This window comes from Schistocerca gregaria, chromosome 7 (assembly GCF_023897955.1).
Source record: "Schistocerca gregaria isolate iqSchGreg1 chromosome 7, iqSchGreg1.2, whole genome shotgun sequence".
Taxonomy (NCBI): Eukaryota; Metazoa; Arthropoda; class Insecta; order Orthoptera; family Acrididae; genus Schistocerca; species Schistocerca gregaria.
Window position 1 is genome coordinate 236088123 of NC_064926.1, and position 21775 is coordinate 236109897.

The 21775-nt window shown below is 42.1% G+C and overlaps 1 protein-coding gene across 2 annotated transcripts in view; it reads left to right on the top strand.

Annotated features, from left to right (window-relative positions):
• LOC126281854 (myrosinase 1-like) overlaps positions 1 to 21775 on the top strand; it is a 190681-nt gene that overhangs the window by 26985 nt on the left and 141921 nt on the right. Inside the window, exons 8-10 of one of the 2 annotated variants that reach the window (XM_049981112.1) lie at positions 2865 to 2980; positions 12086 to 12220; positions 12309 to 12415. The exons of the other annotated variant lie outside the window; for it this stretch is intronic. Of the exons in view, the coding sequence (XP_049837069.1) occupies positions 2865 to 2980; positions 12086 to 12220; positions 12309 to 12415 (358 nt within the window). The remainder of the gene's footprint in view (positions 1 to 2864; positions 2981 to 12085; positions 12221 to 12308; positions 12416 to 21775) is intronic. 2 annotated transcript variants of the gene reach the window in all.

The window sequence follows — 21775 nt, forward strand, 5'->3', positions numbered from 1 at the left end:
CATGGTGTTTGCGTCATTACTACAGCGCTGGCTGGCACAGACACGGCGTCATATTACTACACTACTGGCCATTAAAATTCCTACATCACGAAGATGGCGTGCAACAGACGCCAAATTTAACTGAAAGGAAGAAGATGCTGTGATATGCAAATGATTAGCTATTCTGAGCATTCACAGAAGGTTGGCGCCGGTAGCGACACCTACAACGTGCTGACACGAGGAAAGTTTCGTACCGATTTCTCATACACAAACAGCAGTTGACCGGCGTTGCCTGGTGAAACGTTGTTGTGATGCCTCTTGTAAGGAGGAGAGAAAAGGTACCATCACGTTTCCGACTTTGATAGAGGTCGGATTGTAGCCTATCGCGATTGCGGTTTATCGAATCGCGACAATGCTGCTCGAGATGCTCGAGATCCATTGACTGGTAGCAGAATATGGAATCGGTGGGTTCAGGAGGGTAATACGGAACGCCGTGCTGGATCCTAACGGCCTCGCGTCACTAGCAGTCGAGATGACAGGCGTCTTATCCGCATGGCTGTAACGGAACGCCGGCTGTGGTGGCAGAACGGTTCTAGGCGCTTCAGTCTGGTCGCAGGTTCGAATCCTGCCTCGGGAATGGATGTGTGTGGTGTCCTTAGGTTAGTTACGTTTAAGTAGTTCTAAGTTCTAGGGGAATGATGACCACAGCACTTAAGTCCCATAGTGCTCAGAGTCATTTTTGAAGCGCTGTTGCAAAAAGACTGTCCTTGTATTCGGGAGGTTGGAGGCTGCAACATGTATCCGGCCATTCTGGTTCAGGTGGTGTGTGGTTTGCCAAAATTACTTCAGACAAATGCCAGGGCGGCATCTCCTGTAAGGGAACGATCGAATACCTTATCCCACCAGTCTGTAAGTATGTATAACGTTATTTTTTGTTGTTCTAAAATTGCAGTACTAAGACACATACAATATCCTAGAAAACGAGCTCTATGGATGAATAAAACTACTATTACTACAAGACATTATCACACGTCTGTGAAGGCAGGAATAAAAAACTGTTTTGAGTGGACAGTAAGTCTCGGTACGTCATGTGTCACTTACATGAGAATGTGAGTGGCGACAATGACGTTGCTTTGTATTTTCTCTGACCACCAGTTCTCAAGGAAATATTCAACAAATGTTTATAATGAAACAATTTAAAAGGTGCTTGTTTGCACAAGTGGTAACAGTTGAAAACTAACTGATTTTATATTATCGTGACACTCGAGCGAATTATATAGAGAGGATTTCTCAAAATCTTGACTAAGATTGCTTTGGAATCGATAGCGCTGCACATCTATTCGCCCAAAACAACACAACAACTTTCCATCTTTCACGATGAAGAACATGAGCAAACTCAACAAACAGTGCTTTACATCTACACGGTAACAATTATTGAACTATATGTAAAATAAGGTAAATTATTTACAAACTAGTGCGTAGTTTATTCAACGTGTAAACGTCACTACAGGTATTCGGATTTAAGTTACGAAATGTTCGATATTCCTGTGTAATTGGCGATGATGTGGTGTACACGAATAGCGAAATGCTGCATGACCCGCTGAAGTGTCAGAATATCGATGCTGTCGGTGACCTCCTGAAAGGCTTGTTTCAGCTCAGAGATGATATTGGGGTTATTGCTGTACACCTTGGTTTTAACATAGACTCACTAAAAGGAGTCGCATTAGTTGAGATCTGAAGAATATGGCGGCCAATAGAGTTCAATGTCTTTGGTTACTCCAGAGCCAGAATGCGGTCCCCAAAGTGCTATATCAGGATTTCAAACACTCTCCTGCTTCGATGGGGTCTACCTCCATGGTGCATGAACCACATCTTGTGACAGTGTCACTTTGGATAAAGGGGATGAAAGCATCGTCTAAAACCTTCACGTACCGCTCTGTAGTCACCATGCCGTCAAGGAATATAGCACCGATTATTGTGCAACTGGACATTGCTCACCACATAGTCACCCGCTGATGGTGAAGAGACATCTCGATCATGAAATCCGGATTCTCACTCCCCAATATGGGCCACCTTTGGTTTTTGACGAACACATCCAAATGAAAGTGGGTTTGGTCGATAAACCAGACCATGCTTGCATATTAATCCCCATCATGCCCTCCCTCGGTGCAGTTTGAACGTCCTAACGCAAACCGTTCAGACATTACGACGATTTTATTTCATATAGTTCAGAAGTTGTCACCCTGTAAGTAGAAGGTCTTCCTCCGATGTTAAACATTGTTACAGCAGCGTTGTAGACCCAAACGCTGCTTTAAACATGAACAATGGCCGTCCAGAAACTGAAGTGATGCGATTCCTAAAAAAAAGAAAAAAGAAAAAAAATTAATTAAACAAATTCTGGTAATACTGAACTATTAGAGTTCTGTTCTGCACATCACATTCTTTAATCTTGGCATAGCACGTAACTATCAACCATTGCAATAGTAGTGTCCTGTAGCATTCTGTGCATGTCCTTTATCACGCGTTTCTTCTAGCACTGCTGTGTCATCCGTATAAAGCGTTAAGAGACAGAGTAATTTCATCCACTTCTATTTGGTATCAATTTAGCGCGTAGTGAACTACCAGTTACGATCTACGCTTCGACCTTAAGCACCGACTATAATCTTTAACACGTCATTGGTTCCTTCGTAATGTACCTGTCTTTACAATACACAGGCACGTAAATTATTATTCGTATTCGGTTTTCACTGCGCCGTTGCTACGGCGTGGAAGAATGCGTTACGTGAGGAAAAGTCAGACACACCTGCAGTACTTTGTTGTTAATGTTAGAGCTGTCGTTTCAGTTTATCAGAAAACCGAAATAGAGAAATTATACCTTGTTACAGGGTCAGCGGACTTCTTTTCTATAAACCACTACAACACAACTTTCGTGACGCCAGGACTCACGGGCGATTCACCTTCCAAACTGCGTGACATGGCTGTAAATAGATCTGAGGGTCAGGTAAGTTTGGTGGAAAAACGTTTGAGGCAGGCAAGTATTCATAAATTGGTGAGGAGTGACATGTTCACCTCGAAGTTAAAATAGATCGAATGTTTGATAATCAGATTTTTCACATTGTCATAGCAGGAATCATCGAGGTTGAACTCGGGCCGTCCTATAACTCTTCACTTTTAATAACACAAAATGTTGCCGAAAATAAGGTCTTCCATAGGAAACGAGTTAGCTGGAACATGGGCTGATATATTTATTAATGACTTGCAAAAATTTCTTTTAAAGAAATTCTCAAACCGTATACATCACGTAGTTTGCTATAACATTATGTAGATGATATCTTGGTTATGCCAAAACATAGCGCAAACGATATCTATATCTTTGCACAACGTCTGTGTTGTAGGAACACCAAAAATTTACCTTAACACCAAAATAAAGGAAACAACTCTATTAACTATTTGGACCAGACGATCCCTGAAACTAACAATAAATGTATGTTCAGAACTTATAGGGAGACGTAAGTGGATATATAATATTATTCATGACAAATCCTATCGCTCACTGCGCCATATAGGAGAACATTTTATTGCCACGATGTACCGACTTGTTTGCTTGCCATTAGACAGCCAAAAATACCAAACGAAATAGCCTTGGAAAACGGGTACACATTCTTCTTTGTCTTGAGACTGTACCATAAGATAAAAATTAAGTCCATTAACATTCAAGAGCACAAGAGGCTAAAAAAGTAACAAAAATTTTGTACAGATTACATAGCATGGAAAAGAGTTTCAACAGTTGGAGAAACAGTTTCAAAACAAAACCTTCTGATACGCCTTCCTAATAAATCATATTCTGAAAAATCTTTTTAGATACAAGATGGGTAACATGTGTAATTTTGTATTGCAAAGACAGTTAGATATTTTAATATCAGAGTTAGGGAACATGCACATCCGCAGCACAGAACTGCATGTGGACTACACCTTACTGAATACGAGCCACTGTAACCAACTATAGGTAACAATATGAGTGTTGTACATACTGTGACAAAGGGCGACCTATTGAACGCTCTGGAGGAACTGAAAGACTACAGCTACTAAAGGCGACACCTTACTAAAATTCTAAATTAACAAATCGAATATTCACCGGACGCTGTTAGTCACTTCAGGGCAGGCTGCTGCAGTTCTTGCAACTCCTTATGTTGGGAAACAGCCCACTCAAATAGTAAATATATCTTTATAAAGATGGAGTGAAAGATTTTTCAAACTCGTTCACGTAGTTGGGAAAGAGGAGAAACCAAGATCTGCCAACAAGACTTATGTTGCCTAAACTTTCTGAATGCAAGAAACATTAATAATGTCGGACTTCTTCCAACTTCTTCCTGAAAAACTCACAGCTTCTCGTGCTCCGAGCGCTTTGAGAGCTATGTCCTTTTCAAAAGAGCGCAAGGTTCTCCACAGATTCCATTACTAGAACTTTTATCTGCACCCAACACCAAGGGTGCTATAGTTTTTCGAATTTGGTGCAAAATGGCGAAATACGTAGTTTCTGAGTACTTTTATTTCCGTGTCTGTTTATAAAGTAGAAATGTATTACATATTACGTTTCAGATTGGAAGTGAACATCTCAATGTTTGATAACAATTATTTCCTCTACAAAGGGATGAATCACAGGAACGGTGAGACGGCTTCTTCCTCTTCGTAATTGGCCGTCCATTTCCTCAATAATTTCCATAAAATATACTTCTCCATCACTTTCACTGGTGTATTTTCACGGCTGACTACTCTGTAGTTATTGCAAATGGTAGCAAATTTCAAATCTGCTTTTCTACAGGACCACGCTCCGCCACATCTCAACTTACACATGAGCACGAAACAACGTGAAGAAGACACCCAGGTGCTGAATCTTGCCTCGTTACGAGCCTCGGACCTAGGTCACTGTGAGCCCCACTCGTCGCGAGGTTTCCAGTTTCCTATGCAATTTTTGACTTTCTGGTAATTCCGTAAGGAATGCTATTTCTCATCATCTTCTGCGGGTGAAAAGATTCATTTCGCTCTTTGTGGCAAACTTAGCCAATAGCTGTTACTGCAAGTCGTCAAGTATGTGGGAACTGCTGACCGCTCCACTTTACAATGCGATAATAAATTGTCCTCCGTTGTTGTTGTTGTCTTCAGTCCTGAGACTGGTTTGATGCAGCTTTCCATGCTACTCTATCCTGTGCAAGCTTCTTCATCTCTCAGTACCTACTGCAGCCTACATCCTTCTGAATCTGCTTAGTGTATTCATCTCTTGGTCTCCCTCTACGATTTTTACCCTCCACGCTGCCCTCCAATACTATATTTGCGGTCCCCCAGCTGCTATTAATTCTTCGCTGGTAGCGTCTGGTTTCTTCAACGTGCCATGTGTTGAGTTTAGGTGTTATTTTCCTCCATAATAGTGCAAAACTTCACTTTTCCTTGAACGAAACCAAAGGATGTTCTATACATCCACTAACAGCGTGACTGGATAAAATCTGTTCTTCCGCTTTGGTCTACAGTTAGGCTAATATTGCCTCCATCCCTTCCTCTGTTTCTGTTGCAGGTAGGTACTCTCGGTCAATGGCATTAATATTATAGTTTTCAGGGTTGGTAGAAGGTGCTAGACCTAGATATGGAGTATTTTTAATAGTTTGGGAGGCGAATAGAAACTTTTAAGTAGCCATTAAAATTCCAATAATATCGACTTTTAAATCACTTTATTGACAGAGAAGTACATGAATATACATATTTTTGTTTCCTTGAGAGCTAGGGATGCGCCCTCCCCCCAACCGCACCTACACCCCTCTGCCTTCACCACTACCCCTTATGGGTAGGGGCGCTCTTCCCTTCTTTCTCTCGAGTAGTTGAAATACGTTGGAATATATTCTTGTAGCAAAATATATGATACTACCCACTTGCAGCTACCAAGTCATTCACGTTTTGAATGTAATCCACCTCTTGTCGGCCTAGTTCATCAACAGGTCGTTTAGCTTATTTTGGTATTGTAGATTGCAGCTGTAATGTCATTCCTTAACATAAATTCGCTTGGCATATGGCAGTTTAAATTACTTGGTTAGAAAGTCATCAGGATTTCATTTTGCAAATAAGATGCACTATTATTTGAACTTCCGTTTTCCCTGACACTGACGTGACACGCCTGTTGGTTCGTTAGGATGCCGAATGCTAGTTGCTACAATTCCCCCATGAACGTACATTTTGTAGCATAATTCATGCATTGTCACTTTACTAATCCTTTTCAATAACATGTGTAAGCAAATTCCTTGCTGCGTTTAACACTGTTATCCATTACTGTGCTCAGTCCTTTCCTTTCTTCACCATAACAGGTTCATCACTCATCATATTTTTTTAACTAATAAACGTGAATTCTCGGTATGCGGACTCACTTTCAGCATCAAATATACCGAATTTAATGAATTACATTACTCCACGAACCTTATTATTTTGTGCCAGTAGCTCTGAGTGTGATGTAAATATTAAATAAAATAGCTCTATTCGCGCCAAGGAATAATGCAATGTTGTCCGCTAAATAAAAGTTCCTACACACTTTGTGTTATTACTGATCATTAACGTCATTGTTTGGTAGATCATGTACGACACCTGTAACCACTCTTACATGCAAACAAGAAGAAAAATAGAATTCACGCAATCCCTGCCTGACTGTGTTACTAGCTACTGACTTAACCTGCGCGATGCTATATATGCTGTCCGTGCACAAATTTCAGTTGCAGTGTACAACACAACGTACAATATACTTCACTAAATAAACAGAAAGTTAAATGAAGGTGCTATAAACTTGGTGTTTTTGCGATTCTGCACAAAATTTTAAAAATTATACTTTTCTGACGTACTGTAAACCCACTGGTATCGGGTATAGAAAAACAGTTGTAGCAATCAAATTTGTTGAGAATTTTGTTGCATTTTTGAAAAGGAATCAGGCGCTGAAGCCCTAGGTGCTCACGAGTCTGAGTTTTCTCGAAACAACTATAAAAAGTTTTACATTTTCAAAGTTTTTGGACAATAGGAACTTCAACCAACATAAATTTAGTTGACAAAACTTGATTTGCAATACTTTCCTGCTTAGTCTCATTCACGTTTGTTATTCAATCTTCCGCCATACAATTAAAGAAATTTCGTACAATGAGAACGACATCGATAACGCTAAATCCAGTTACATTTCTGTCACTACTACTAAGCAGATACAGAGGGATGTAGGTTACAGTAGATAGTGGGAGCTGAAGAAGTTTGCACAGGATAGAGCAGCATGGAGAGCTGCATCAAACCAGTCTCAGGACTGAAGACCACAACAACAACAACAACAACTACTACTACTACTACTACTACTACTACTACTACTACAGAATCAGAATAAATGATAATCTATTACGGGTTTATTGTCAATAAAGAATAGAAACTGTAGAACGTAGCATGGAAATCAAATTCGCAGAGTGCAACAGACTGCTACCGAACAAACAACGTTACTCCATTTAATAAAATGGTAGACTGCTAGTAGGCATACTTGATTTACAACCTAAGTGTAAAATAATAAAAGGTATTATATTTGCCCCCCCTCCCATCCCAACTTTTTGAATTATGAAAACAATTGGCTGAACCCCACAGAAACAATCATTGTCTTAACAGTTTGCAGTCGCTAGTAATATTATTAATTAGTGTTTATGTTCATATTTTTCTCTTCCTCATAATACTCTCACTCATAAATATGCACGTCCATTCCTTTCAGACCACTCCGAGGATGATCATAGTGACGGGAACCGGTTACAGAACAGATTAAACTAATTTGTCAATAAAGACGCCAGCTTTCGATGACGCACACATTGCCCATTGTCAAGTGGTATGACTGCTATTGTGCTCCTGGCACGCCCTTACATACACTACCTGCCCGTTGGTGCCTGCAGCATCGCCATTTATAGGATAACGCTGGCCCGGCATTCGATGTGCCCGTTTTGCCCGTGCTATCGCTGGATCTCAAGTCACACTGATCTGCTGGCCAACGTCTCTATTCAGGGTGTTTTGGGTGACTTTAATTTCGATGACTTCTTCAAGTACATGGACCTAGGTGCGCAAGGTTTCGCCAGATTTTACCCAATGGCCGTTTTCTAAATCGTGCTTAACTAAAGCGGGACCGATATCTCCGTGGAATCGACATCGATAACAGGCATAAACCCCGACAGTCTTGATTCCCAGGATGGCTGAAGTATCTATACACATAATGTAGTTAGTATGGAACCCTAAATGCGAGAGATCTAGTAGCACTTCACCAATTTTTTTGATAATTTACTGGATAGCAGCTGAGGTATAGTCATCTGCGAGTTTCTCACTACACTTTACGTCCATAGTTTCTGTATGCTTATGCCACTACGTCTGTTTTCTCCATCTTGTTTCCACATTTTTGCCACAATCTACGTTTGTGCAGGAACTTTGTCCATGTTAGTGAGGGGATTTACCATCTCTTTGACTTCCTTGTATGTCAGAGGAGGGATGAGCTCGGTGATGGAATTAGTGGATTCTCCAGCAACTCAGTTTTATATTCAAAGTATGTTGCACTCTTTATATACTTCATTGAATACTTTCATGTATGTACTTTATATAATGACCAGGCTGCTTGGTTTATATTTTTTTTATTTACGAGGATGATATCGATTGTATGTTCATCATCAGCAGCTATTTAGAAGATTTATAAAAATAATACACAATCAAAGCTATATGCATTTTAAAACACACAGAAAATATTCAAATACTCAAGTTGTCTTTTCATTTCACATGCAAATAAAATATGATTCACAGAATTCCGTTTCTAATATTTATATTCGCATTTTTACTCTTTAGCGAATTCACTGTGGTAGGTAAGAAACTGAATTTAAACTTGCAGTTATAAATCTGTAATGGTAAAACGTATCTGTTTCTGCTGTTATTATTATCATCATTTGTAAGACAGCTTACAAACTGTTAATTTTTGTCTACAGGGTAAAAAGTATTTAAACTGACAAACTCTGGGAGATTGTAGGGGACATCAAAACAAATATTTTTCCCTACTATCATTTTTTCCTATGAGGAATATTTAAACCGTTAGAGGCAGATACCTCTGGCGGCAAATTAAACCAACAAACACTTTTCCATTTTTTATGACCAAGAGACTACACATTAAGACAACCGAATTTCAATTACAGCAGATTTTCAAAAATGCCTCCATTGACACGTAAACAAAGGTTACACCGTCAGATCATGTTCTGTCTGACACGTGCAGAAACCCCCGAAGTATCCTGAATTGTTCCTGCTGCTGCAGCTACTATCCGGACAAGCAGATCCTCTTCTGATTCAACAGGAGTTGCGTAAACAAGGTTGCGCATCCCTCTCCACACAAAAAAGTCCAGAGGAGACATATCTGGCGATCAAACAGGCCATGGTACAGGACCACCTTTGCCAATCGACGTTTCTGGGAACCGTCGGTCCAGGAATCGACGCAGATGACGGCTGAAATGAGCTGGGGCCCCGTCATGTTGAAACCACATTCCTTGTCTTGTAGGGGCAGCCTCCCAGAATTTGTCGGTTTAAATACTTTTCACCCTGTATATGATCCTCTTATAATATCTCATTAACTGGTTAATCTAAGAATAAATTCACCCATCTTCTAGATGAGGTGCACATATATTTAGGCCCACTGACCACTGATTTAATCTCTTCATCCTTTTATATTATAATATATAACCGCACATTGTCAATGGAAATCGATTTGTGTGCCTCTGATGCTGTAAAGTTGTATTTACCTCTCATTTAATTCCATATCCATGTAGCCTTATGATTTTCCCATTTCATATTTAACGAATATGCAATAAAAAATAAAGACTGCCCAAAATATAATAAGGATTAATAACATAGATACAGGAAATTCAGGAGCTGCAAAAATGATATTACCGAATAGTTTACGAAAACTTCTCGATAGTGCTATTATATAAGTGAAATGTATATTAAGATAGTTATATTTTGGGACTTGTAAAATTTCGCTATTTTCGCAAATAAACCAATTCCTTGTCTGTGACTGGTTAACTATTAATGAATTACTCGAATGTACTTCATTACTGTGAATACAATAGTGTGTGCCCACAGTCAATTGAGGAACTGTTTGTAAATCAGAATAAGTTTTGCAAAGGGTGAATTACTGACGAACTAGTAGAAGAAGTGATTTACAAAACCGAAACCCTCCTGCTGGCAAGTTTTAAATAGGTAATATAAGTAACTGGTATGGAAAGCTTCAGTACTTCCCATTGAATATTAATAATTTTTGTTGGCTTTTAATGTCTTGTAAATATGAAAGATAAATTTATACTCTAAATTAGGAACTTGGAAGCAAACAAGTATATAATATAAATTCGTCACAACATCGTAATACCCATTGCACAAAATAAAGGACATTAAAGAATTACCTAACTCTAGTAATTATTGTAACATGTCAATTAACAACAGGATCAATTTACAGATTAATTTAAATGACTTTTCATCAACAGATTACGCTAAGCACTCAGTGAAACTAACAACTGCAACATTGAAATATTGTATGCAGTGTGCCTTAAGTACTAGGATGAACAATTTCACAGAGAAGAAAGACTAATGTGGGAGATATAACACACTCAGTATCATAAAAAAGTAACATGAAGATACTAATAAATGTAACCTAAACTGTAAAAAATTTCTAAATGTTACCTTTGTACATAAGAAAGATATATAATAACATACTCAGCAATAATTTTTGCATGAAGACTAGGAATAATTATGTCTTACATAGTAATGTGAAGATTTAAGATATAAGAATAAAAAAATTAACGAGGAAACAGAAGAAGTCATTTATGTTATTGGTGGAGCACAAGAGATGGACAGATATGTTTCCTCAAAAACGATAGCCACAGTTAGGTTCAGATTTGCAAACAAAAATACCTTACAGATTTTGTCATGTGCTCCAATAAGAATGGGGATGGGAAAACGTGCAATGTACAAAAATTCCCTGGTGTGCAGAATTGAAGCAAAACCCACTGTTTCCACATCCTGTGACTAAAACACGATATAATCATACAAACTGTCTACAGTTGTCCGTACAATCGGTGTTTTGCATGGAAGATGTCAGTCCAGTCAACGCATAACCATGACAACGATGACATCAGGACTCCTATGAAATGAGGTAGTTTTTGATGGGTAGCTCCACATCCACAATCTCTGTGTACACAGGCACAGACGATGCAGTATGGCACTTACCACTCTCTGCGGTTGAGGGCCATAGGGAGAATGGAAGCAGAGCAATAGCAAACTGATTTGGTTTAAATGGCTCTAAACAGTATGGGACTTAAGATCTGCGGTCATCAGTCCCCTAGAACTTAGAACTACTTAAACCTAACTAACCTAAGGACATCACACAACACCCAGTCATCACGAGGTAGAGAGCGCCTGTTACACATACGTGGCAACACTGTTGGTATCCCCACGGTTCATCTAGGCGGTCAGTTGCTCAACAGTTGCACCTCTATTCACCCACACATATTTCCGCAACATAGTTAACCGATGTCATTTATGGTCCATGGTGCACCACAGTTGCCGCTGTGCTGGTTTTGGACAGCGTCTTTTGCCATGCATGATGTACCTTAACCACAGTGGGACGTGAACAGTTTATAGACTTAGCCGTTTCGGAAACGCTTGCAACATTGCCCTGAAGGCCATTTATCATGCCCACTTGGACTTCGGACAATAGTGGCTTTCTTTCCACATCACGGCAACAATCGCACAGTTTTACGCCTCCCCCGACACGATTTATGGACCCTAGTGCTGCTATTTGCCTTGTAGGAATCGTTATTGCACGTTGACGTCGAGCATATGCAGTTGTCACATTAGTGTGACTGGACCTTGTACTTTCAAAAGAAAAGATAGGAATGATTGCATGTAAGTAACTAAGCAATGTCAGGTTGTAACTAATCCATACATAAATCTTACAACAAGCTTAATATTATATCTGCGCGTTCATTCAGAAGAAGCAGGTGGTGACAGAAATAATATCTATAATATGTCTCTCTCCTTTCAGCGATTACCTTGGGGATTTCGGAGTCAACTAAACTGGATTGCCAACGAATACCCAGGATATCAAATCATGATAACAGAAAACGGTCTCTACAATAACGGAGGAAGGAACGACACTGACCGAATCGCATACTTTCATGTAAGTAGGAATTGCTACAGTAATATAGCAGCCATTTCCGTCTTCTGAAATTCTTTTCTTTACCTATAATGTGCTGCATTATTTCTAGGCATACCTTGGAGCTGTACTGGAGGCGATACACATTGACGGTGTTCCGATTATCGGATACACAGCTTATGGTCTCATGGACAACCTGGAATTTAACATGGGATTCTCGTGAGCAATTACGATATTTTTATATGCTAACAGAAAGAACGTAGTCTACATGTGGTCTGTGACTAACGTCCGTGTTTAGTAATCAAAACGTGTTCGTGCCCTGGTTCGACACTCGTCATTGCTTCAGTATTGATTAATGATCAGCGTTGGTGGCTGAAGCTTTCCGGCATAAGAAGCCATCCTCATTCGGCGCACGGCCCTGTCAAAGAGGGCGGAAGAGCGGACAGGGGTTCAGAGCACTCTCTTGTCCTTGGGGTGGGAAACTGCCCCTAAAGGCGGAAAAATCATCAAAGATCAACAGCATGAGAATGCAGAGGGCAATGGAAACCACTCTATTAATGACACATAACGTGTGTCCACAGGGCATGTGGCCTGTAACTGAAAATGTGTCATGACGAACTCTCCATTGGCAAAAGATTCCGGAATAGTTCCCCATTCGGATCTTTCGGAAGACACTGGCAAAGAAAAGGCGACCATGAGAAAAAATCGAATAACCAACGAAGGCTAATGTTTTACTAGTCAGGAATGGATGTCAGAAGCTGTAACGTGACAGGGAACTGTGTTTGGTCTAAGGTTATACTTTCTAATCTTGTATTAACTGCTGTTGTAATATAGTTTACTGAACCCGGAATTGATGAGACACCTCTTAAGTGTAATGAAATCATGGCTAGATCTACAGATGCATCTCAATGTGCGATAGCTGACAGAAAATCTGATAAGAGGAATGCAGAGGCTCCATCTCGATCAGTAGGGGTCAATGAAGTGAAACGGAAAGGCAAGGACTTATGGTAAGACGATTGTAGGGTAATATCAACAGTAACAGAAAATGGTATAACGGGAGTTAGATTCGTTATGAGTAGGCAGGTAGCGTAAGGAGAATAGCTCAGTATGATATACAATTGAAGAAGAGTGAACATTTCTAGTATGGGCAGTCACAGAAGTTGGAAAGCAAAACGTATGAACAAAGAAGTTAACTGCAAAGAAACCTTGGGTAACAGAAGATATACTTCAGTTGATCGACGAAAGAAGGAAGTACAAAAAAATGTTCACCGAAATTCAGGAATACAGAAATACCAGTCGCCAAGGAATGAAATAAATAAGAAGTGCAGGTAAGCTAAGACGAAATCGCTGCATGAAAAATGGAAGAAATCGAAAAAGAATGGTAGTCGGAAGCATGTACTCAGCATATAGGAAAGTCAAATCAACCTTCGGTTAAATTATAAAAAGCAAGGGTGATAACATTAAGAGTGCAATGGGAATAACACTGTCAAATGCAGAGGAGGGTGCGGATAGGCGGAAAGCGTACATTAAAGGACTCTATGAGGGGGAGGATTTGTCTGATGTAGTTTTTTGTATTGCATTAAAGCAGGGACCTAGAAAAGACGTAGCTCTCCATGGTTCACAATCTCACAACAGGGCATAGCAGTCCACCTACCCCACCGCCGCCCCACACCGTACCCAGAGTTATTGTGCGGTTTGGCCCCAGTGGACCCCCCCTCCCTCTTACCACCCCTTCACGCCCCTCCCCCCTCCCCGTCACGGGAACGTCTCATACCAGTCGACTGTAGCCCCAAATGTTTGCATGGTAGAGTAATTGTGGTAAATGCGTACGTGGAAACCGTGTTGGGGCAGCAATCGCTGACACAGTGTAGGTGTAGCGGAATAAGGGGAAGCAGCCCGCATTCGCCGAGGTAGACGGAAAACCGACTTAAAAACCAACCACAGGCTGTTCAATACACCCGACATCGACACTAACCCGCCGGGCGGATTCGTGCCCGGGACCGGCACGCCTTCTCGCCGGGCAAGCAGCGCTTTATGAGAACTTTAGAGGGCTTAAGATCAAACAACGCAAAAGGAATAGATAACATTCCGTCAGAATTTCTAAAATCATCGGGGGAGGTGGCAACAAAACGACTATTCAAGTTCGTCTGTATAATGTATGAGTCTGACGACATACCCTGTGACTTTTGAACAAATATCATCCACAGCATTCCGATGACTGCAAGAGCTGACAAGTGTGAGATTTATCGTACAATCTGCTTCACAATTCATGCATCCAAGTTGCTGACAAGAATAATATACAGAAGAATTGGAAAGAAAATCGAGTATGTGTTAGATGACGATCAGTTTGGCTTTAGGAAAGGTAAACGCAGTAATTCAGCAGCTGACAATGGAAATAAGACTAAAGAATAATCCAGACACAGGTTTTTTCGACGTGTAAAATGCGTTCAACAATGAAAAATGGTGCAAATGTTCCAAATTCTCCGAAAACAGCGGGTAAGCTATAGGCAGAGACGGGTAATATCCAATATGTACAAGAGGCAAGAGGGATTAATAAGAGTGTACGACCAAGAACGATTTTCTTGGATTAAAATGGTGTAAGACGAGGATGTAGTCTTTCACCATTGCAGTTCAATCTGTATATGAAAGAAGAAATTGTGGAAATAAAAGAAACACACTGGAGTGGGATTAAAATGCAGGGTGAAAGGATATCAGTGATACGATTCCCTAATGACGTTGATATCGTGAGTACAAGTGAAGAAAACTTACATGATCTGCTGAATGGAAGTGGTAATCTAGTGAATACTGAATACGGTTGCGAATAAGTAGACGAAAGAGACAAGTAATGAAAAGCAGCAGAAATGATAACAGCGAGAAATTTAATTTCAGCATTGCTGGCCACTGAGTAGCTGAACTAAAGGACTTCTGCTAACGTGGCATCAAAATAACCCGTGACGGACGGAGAAAGGACATGAAAAGCAGACTAGCATTGGCAAAAATGGCCTCCTGGTCAAGAGATTTCTACTAGTATCAAATATAGGCCTCATTTTGAGGAAGAAATTTATAACAATGTGTGTCTAGAGCACAGCATTATATGATAGTGAAACATGGTTTGTTGCAAAATTGGAACAGATAAGATTCGAAGGTTTTGAGATGTGGTGGTCTTGACGAATGTCGAAAATTAGGTGGACTGATGAGGTAAGGAATGAGGAAGTTCTGCGCAAAATAGGAGAGAACTGCAACAAGTGGAAATCACTGACAAGAAGAAGGGTAGGATAATAGGACATCTGTTAAGTCCTCAGGGAATGACTTCCACATAGTACATGCGGGGCTGTAGAGGAGAAAAACCGTGGAGGAAGATAGAGATTGGAATACATCCATCAAATTGAGGGCATAGGTTTGAAGTGCTTATCTGTGCTGAAGAGGTTGGCACAGGAGATGAATTCGTTTCGGGCCACATTGAACCAGTCAGAAGACTAATGATCCAAAAAAATTAATAAAAACAGAAAAATAGAAGCATATTTACTAATCAATAAAGTACAGCGGCTTCCTGTGAGCTCAGTACAACATAGTGGAAAGTCGATTATTCCACCATATCTTATAAAAAATGTCAGTTAGTTAGTGGGAGATGATAGAAAATTGGGAACAGAAGCAAACTAAGTGTAAAAGAGTGACCTGCTCGACATGACTGATTGTGTTGGCATGTGTTGGTGTATTGACTAATTTAGCATCCAATATCATAACGTTTATCCCACTACAATGTGAATAAAATATCTTCCGTGGATAATGCGAAAGTCATTCGGGTGTAAGGACGGGTTATAGTAATATAATAAGACGACTATTAAACCGACATTTTGACCATGTGAACAGTGATCATCCTCGATTGGAGAAGACTTTTGTCCCGGACGGGGACAGCCACCAAAAACGCCGAGACGATTGTTGTATGAATGACCTAATTTTTGAAAACTGGTCGGCCGAACAGCCAAAAGGGGTTTATTAGAATTGACACCAGACATGTAAGTGTATCTGATTGCAGAAAGAAAGTCGATTTTGGGCCAACTATGATATACAGTGTGATTCCGAGATGACGTTCCAAACTTTTAAGGATGTTGGCGAACCGTAAAATTGTCTGTCTCATGTAAGGGATATATATGCAGGTACTGTTACTGTTAAGATTGTGAGGTAGGCAATCCCGTCGAGCACTTAGACGTTGGGATAATAACTCTACTAATCGAATGCAGATGGCGTGCTGTGTACTGACATGAGCAGTTCTGCTATACGATGTCTGTAAGCTACACAGTGTCTGTAGCGTAGTACTTGCAGTCTGTGTGTAAAAGTTGTACTAATGTCTATTAACACTAACCATGCAGAGTTGCACCCAATGACGAATTTTGGAAAAATCATTTTTGTATATGGCTATCAAACGGAAGCAGCAGGGAACCGGATAGGTGCAGGACCAAGTATGCGCTTAGAAGACATCATGCTCATACCATATTTGTAGTACTGTTCTCACGATTAAGTTAAAGTCAGTGATTGGTACCACTGCACAAAGACCGTGAAAGACGACGAACAACACGGGGTTAGGAAATGCAGTGCCTGTTCGAGTGGATGAGGCTCCTACAACAAACTGTCGCTAGTTGCACGTGAAATGACCGTAGAGAACTGTGAGGTGAGTATTACCGAAAATGCAGCTATACCCCAGCATCCACAGAAATTGCGTACTTTGACTCCTTGCAACTTCGGATTTCGTGTCATGTTCAGCCGATAGCTCACGCACTGCCTTACAATAAATTCTCAGGTTCCGGGGTATGTATTCTTCATTGATGAAGCCTATTTTAACGGAGATGGAATGCTAAAGGCAGTTGTCATATTTGAGTCCATAAGGGACGCCGCACTGGAGTTGTGAAGAGCCAACACAGACTCATCAGGGTAGGGCACTGTTTAGCACACTAGACTCGCATTCGGGAGGACGACGATTCAAATGCGCGTCCGCCCATCCTGATTTACGTTTTCTGTGATTTCCCTAAATCGTTTTAAACAAATGCCGGGTTGTTTCCTTCGAGAGGGAATGGCCGCTTTCCTTCTCCATCCTTCCCTAATTCGAGATTCTTGTTTCATCTCTAACGACCTAATTGCCGGCGGGACGTTAAATTCTAACGTCCTCTTTCTCCTCCTCCTCCTACATTAACAGAGATCATGAGCCAATGTGTGTGCAGACGTTGTCAATGACTACATAACAGAAACGTTTCCCCCTCCTCCCCGCTCAATTGCTACAGTGAATAGAGTGTTTATCAGTGTCATACCATCGAGGTTCCAGGAACATATCATACTTGATATTGGTCAACGGATGTGGTCCCCATATGATAAAGCCCCACTTGACTTTGGACTGAATAACACTTTTGTCCGACATTCCCTGGAAAGTGGAGAGAAACAGGAGGTCCTGTTTCGTGGCTGCACGGTAACCTGATCTTAGTCAAATGGATTTATTCTTATGGATCAATGTGGAAACTCTTGGGTACGAGAGGCCTAAAGTGACTAAAAAGTATCTCTTGTCAAGAATTCTCGCTTCCTGTGGCACTATTTACACTACATAGGGGATATTAGAAGAAGTGGTACAACAGAAAATGTGCGACGATTCCATGATTACACTGACGCTGCGGGACACCATTTCGAATACCTGTTGTAAATATAGCAGCTCGTGAAACTTGTACAGGTAAATGATTTATGTACGTCCGACATCAATTGACGAGTGCTGTTACTAGTCCAACACGGAATGTCAACTGCGGGTATTGGGGATTTCTGAGTAGAAATTCTGTATGTCATAATCACGGATCGGGAGGCCAGGCCTTTAGTTTGAGCGCTACGCGGCTTTAAGGGGGAACCTGAGTAGATTTTCGCAGATGCTTGTCTAGTCGGTCTTCTCCAGACTGGAGTGCCTTACCTCTCGTTGGTACATTCACCCATCTTCCATGAAAGTGTGTAACATCTTCAAGGAATCAACCTGTGTATTATACCTGATGGCTTGTAACATTTCGTTATTGCTAATACATGTTTTAAAACATACTTTGGATCTCTATTTATTTACTTATGTTCTGTAACATTTCTCGTATCATCTAATCAGAACAGTCTCATATACACACTGGTGAGTCAAAGCATTACGACCACCTGCTTCTTAGCAAGTTATTTCATCCTTGGAAAACAACAGAGCAGCGAAATTGTGTAGTATGACTTCGACAAGGTCTTATTATGTGGCACAAGATGCCTAGCGATCCCCTACATTATCACAGAACTCATTTAGTCTTTGTCCTTTCTCATTCCTTGTCCTAAGCCCATATTATCCTGTCAGCTTGTCCTCTACTCCTTCCCCTACAACTGCATTCCAGTCGCCCATGACTATTACATTTTATTTCCCCTTGCGTACTGTATTACCCTTTCAGTACCCTTATGTTCGTTCTCTATTTTTCATCTTGCTACGTCGGCATGTGTACCTGAACTATCGTTGTCGGTGTTGGTTTGCTGTCAACAAGAACAAACCTATCCCTGAACTGTTCACAGTAACAGACACTCATCTCTAACTTCCTATTCATGAAAATCCTAGTCTCATTATACCTTCTTTGCTACTGTTGTTATCACCGTATACTGATCTGACAACAAATCCTTGTCTTCTGTCCATTTCGCTTTACTGAACCTTACTATAACTAGATTGAGGATTTGCATTTACCTTCCAGATTGTCTAGCTTCCGTACAAAATTCAAGCTTCTGACATTCCACATGCCGACTCGTAGAACTTTATCCTTCAGTGGATGCTGATAATGAAGGAAAAATTAAGCTGTGTCCGATTTGGGAAACGGGACTGTGAAACTTTTCATTATGAATCAATGAACCTACCCCCAGACCACGGGTATCACAATTGTCTTTAGTTTTATAAAATACGCTACTGGCCATTAAAATGTCTACACCAAGAGGAAATGCAGATGATAAGCGGGTATTCATTGGACAAATATATTATACTAGAACTGACATGTGATTACATTTTCACGCAATTTGGGTGCATAGATCCTGAGAAATCACTACCCAGAACAACCACTTCTGGCCGTAATAACAGACTTGATGCGCTGGGCATTGAGTCAAACAGAGCTTGGATGGCGTGTACAGGTACAGCTGCCCATGCAGCATCAACAAGATACCACAGTCGATCAAGATTAGTGATTGGCGTATTGTGACGAGCCGGTTTCTCGGCCTCCATTGACCAGACGTTTTCATTTGGTGAGAGATTTGGAGAATGTGCTGGCCAGGGCAGCAGTCGAACATTTTCTGTATCCAGAAATGCCCGTGCAGGACCTGCAAAATGCGGTCGTGTATTATCATGCTGAACAGTAGCGTTTCGCAGCGAGCGAATGAAGGGTAGAGCCACGGGTTGTAACACATCTGAAATGTAACGTCCACTGCTGAAAGTGCCGTCAATGCGAACAAGAGGTGACCGAGACATGTAACCAATAGCACCCCAAACCATCACTCCGGATGATACGCCAGTATGCCGATGACGAATACACGCTTCCAATGTCCGTTCACCACGATGACGCCAAACACGGATGCGACCATCATGATGATGTAAACAGAACCTGAATTCATCCGAAAAAATAACGTATTGCAATTCGTGCACCGAGGTTCGTCGTTGAATACACCATCGCAGGCGCTCCTGTCTGTGATGCAGTGTCAAGGGTAGCCGCAGTCATGGTCTCCGAGCTGATAGTCCATGCTGCTGCAAACGTCGTCGAACTGTTCGTGCAGATGCTTGTTGTCTTGCAAACGTGCTCATCTGTTGACTCAGGGATCGAGACGTGGCTGCACGATCCGTTACAGCCATGCGGATGAGATGCCTGTCATCTCAACTGCTAGTGATACGAGGCCGTTGGGATCCAGCACGGCGTTCCGTATTACCCTCCTGAAACCACCGATTCCCTATTCTGCTAACATCCATAGGATCACGACCAACGCGAGCAGCAATGTCGCGATACGATAAACCGCAATCACGATAGGCTACAATCCGACCTTTTTTCAAAGTCGGAAACGTGATGGTACGCATTTTTCCTCCTCACAAAAGGCATCACCACAACTTTTCACCAGGCAACGCCGGTCAACTGCTGTTTGTGTACGAGAAATCGGTAATAATTTATATACACTCCTGGAAATGGAAAAAAGAACATATTGACACCGGTGTGTCAGACCCACCATACTTGCTCCGGAAACTGCGAGAGGGCTGTACAAGCAATGATCACACGCACGGTACAGCGGGCACACCAGGAACCGTGGTGTTGGCCGTCGAATGGCGCTAGCTGCGCAGCATTTGTGCACCGCCGCCGTCAGTGTCAGCCAGTTTGCCGTGGCATACGGAGCTCCATCGCAGTCTTTAACACTGGTAGCATGCCGCGACAGCGTGGACGTGAACCGTATGTGCAGTTGACGGACTTTGAGCGAGGGCGATTTGTTGGCTTGCGTGAGGCCGGGTGGACGTACCGCCGAATTGCTCAACACGTGGGGCGTAAGGTCTCCACAGTACATCGATGTTGTCGCCAGTGGTCGGCGGAAGGTGCACGTGCCCGTCGACCAGGGACCAGACCGCAGCGACGCACGGATGCACGCCAAGACCGTAGGATCCTACGCAGTGCCGTAGGGGACCGCACCGCCACTTCCCAGCAAATTAGGGACACTGTAGTTCCTGGGGTATCAGCGAGGACCATTCGCAACCGTCTCCATGAAACTGGGCTACGGTCCCGCTCACCGTTAGGCCGTCTTCCGCTCACGCCCCAACATCGTGCAGCCCTCCTCCAGTGGTGTCGCGAAAGGCGTGAATGGAGGGACGAATGGAGACGTGTCGTCTTCAGCGATGAGAGTCGCTTCTGCCTTGGCGCCAATGATGGTCGTATGCGTGTTTGGCGCCGTGCAGGTGAGCGCGACAATCAGGACTGCATACGACCGAGGCACACAGGGCCAACACCCGGCATCATGGTGTGGGGAGCGATCTCCTACACTGGCCGTACATCTCTGGTGATCGTCGAGGGGACACTGAATAGTGCACGGTACATCCAAAAGCGTCATCGAACTCATCGTTCTACCATTCCTAGACCGGCAAGGGAACTTGCTGTTCCAACAGGACAATGCATGTCCGCATGTATCCCGTGCCACCCAACTTGCTGGAGAAGGTGTAAGTCAACTACCCTGGCCAGCAAGATCTCCGGATCTGACCCCCATTGAGCATGTTTGGGACTGGATGAAGCGTCGTCTCACGCGGTCTGCACGTCCAGCACGAACGCTGGTCCAACTGAGGCGCCAGGTGGAAATGGCATGGCAAGCCGTTCCACAGGACTACATCCAGCATCTCTACGATCGTCTCCAAGGGAGAACAGCAGCCTGCATTGCTGCGAAAGGTGGATATACACTGTACTAGTGCCGACATTGTGCATGCTCTGTTGCCTGTGTCTATGTGCCTGTGGTTCTGTCAGTGTGACCATGTGATGTATCTGACCCCAGGAATATGTCAATAAAGTTTCCCCTTCCTGGGACAATGAATTCACGGTG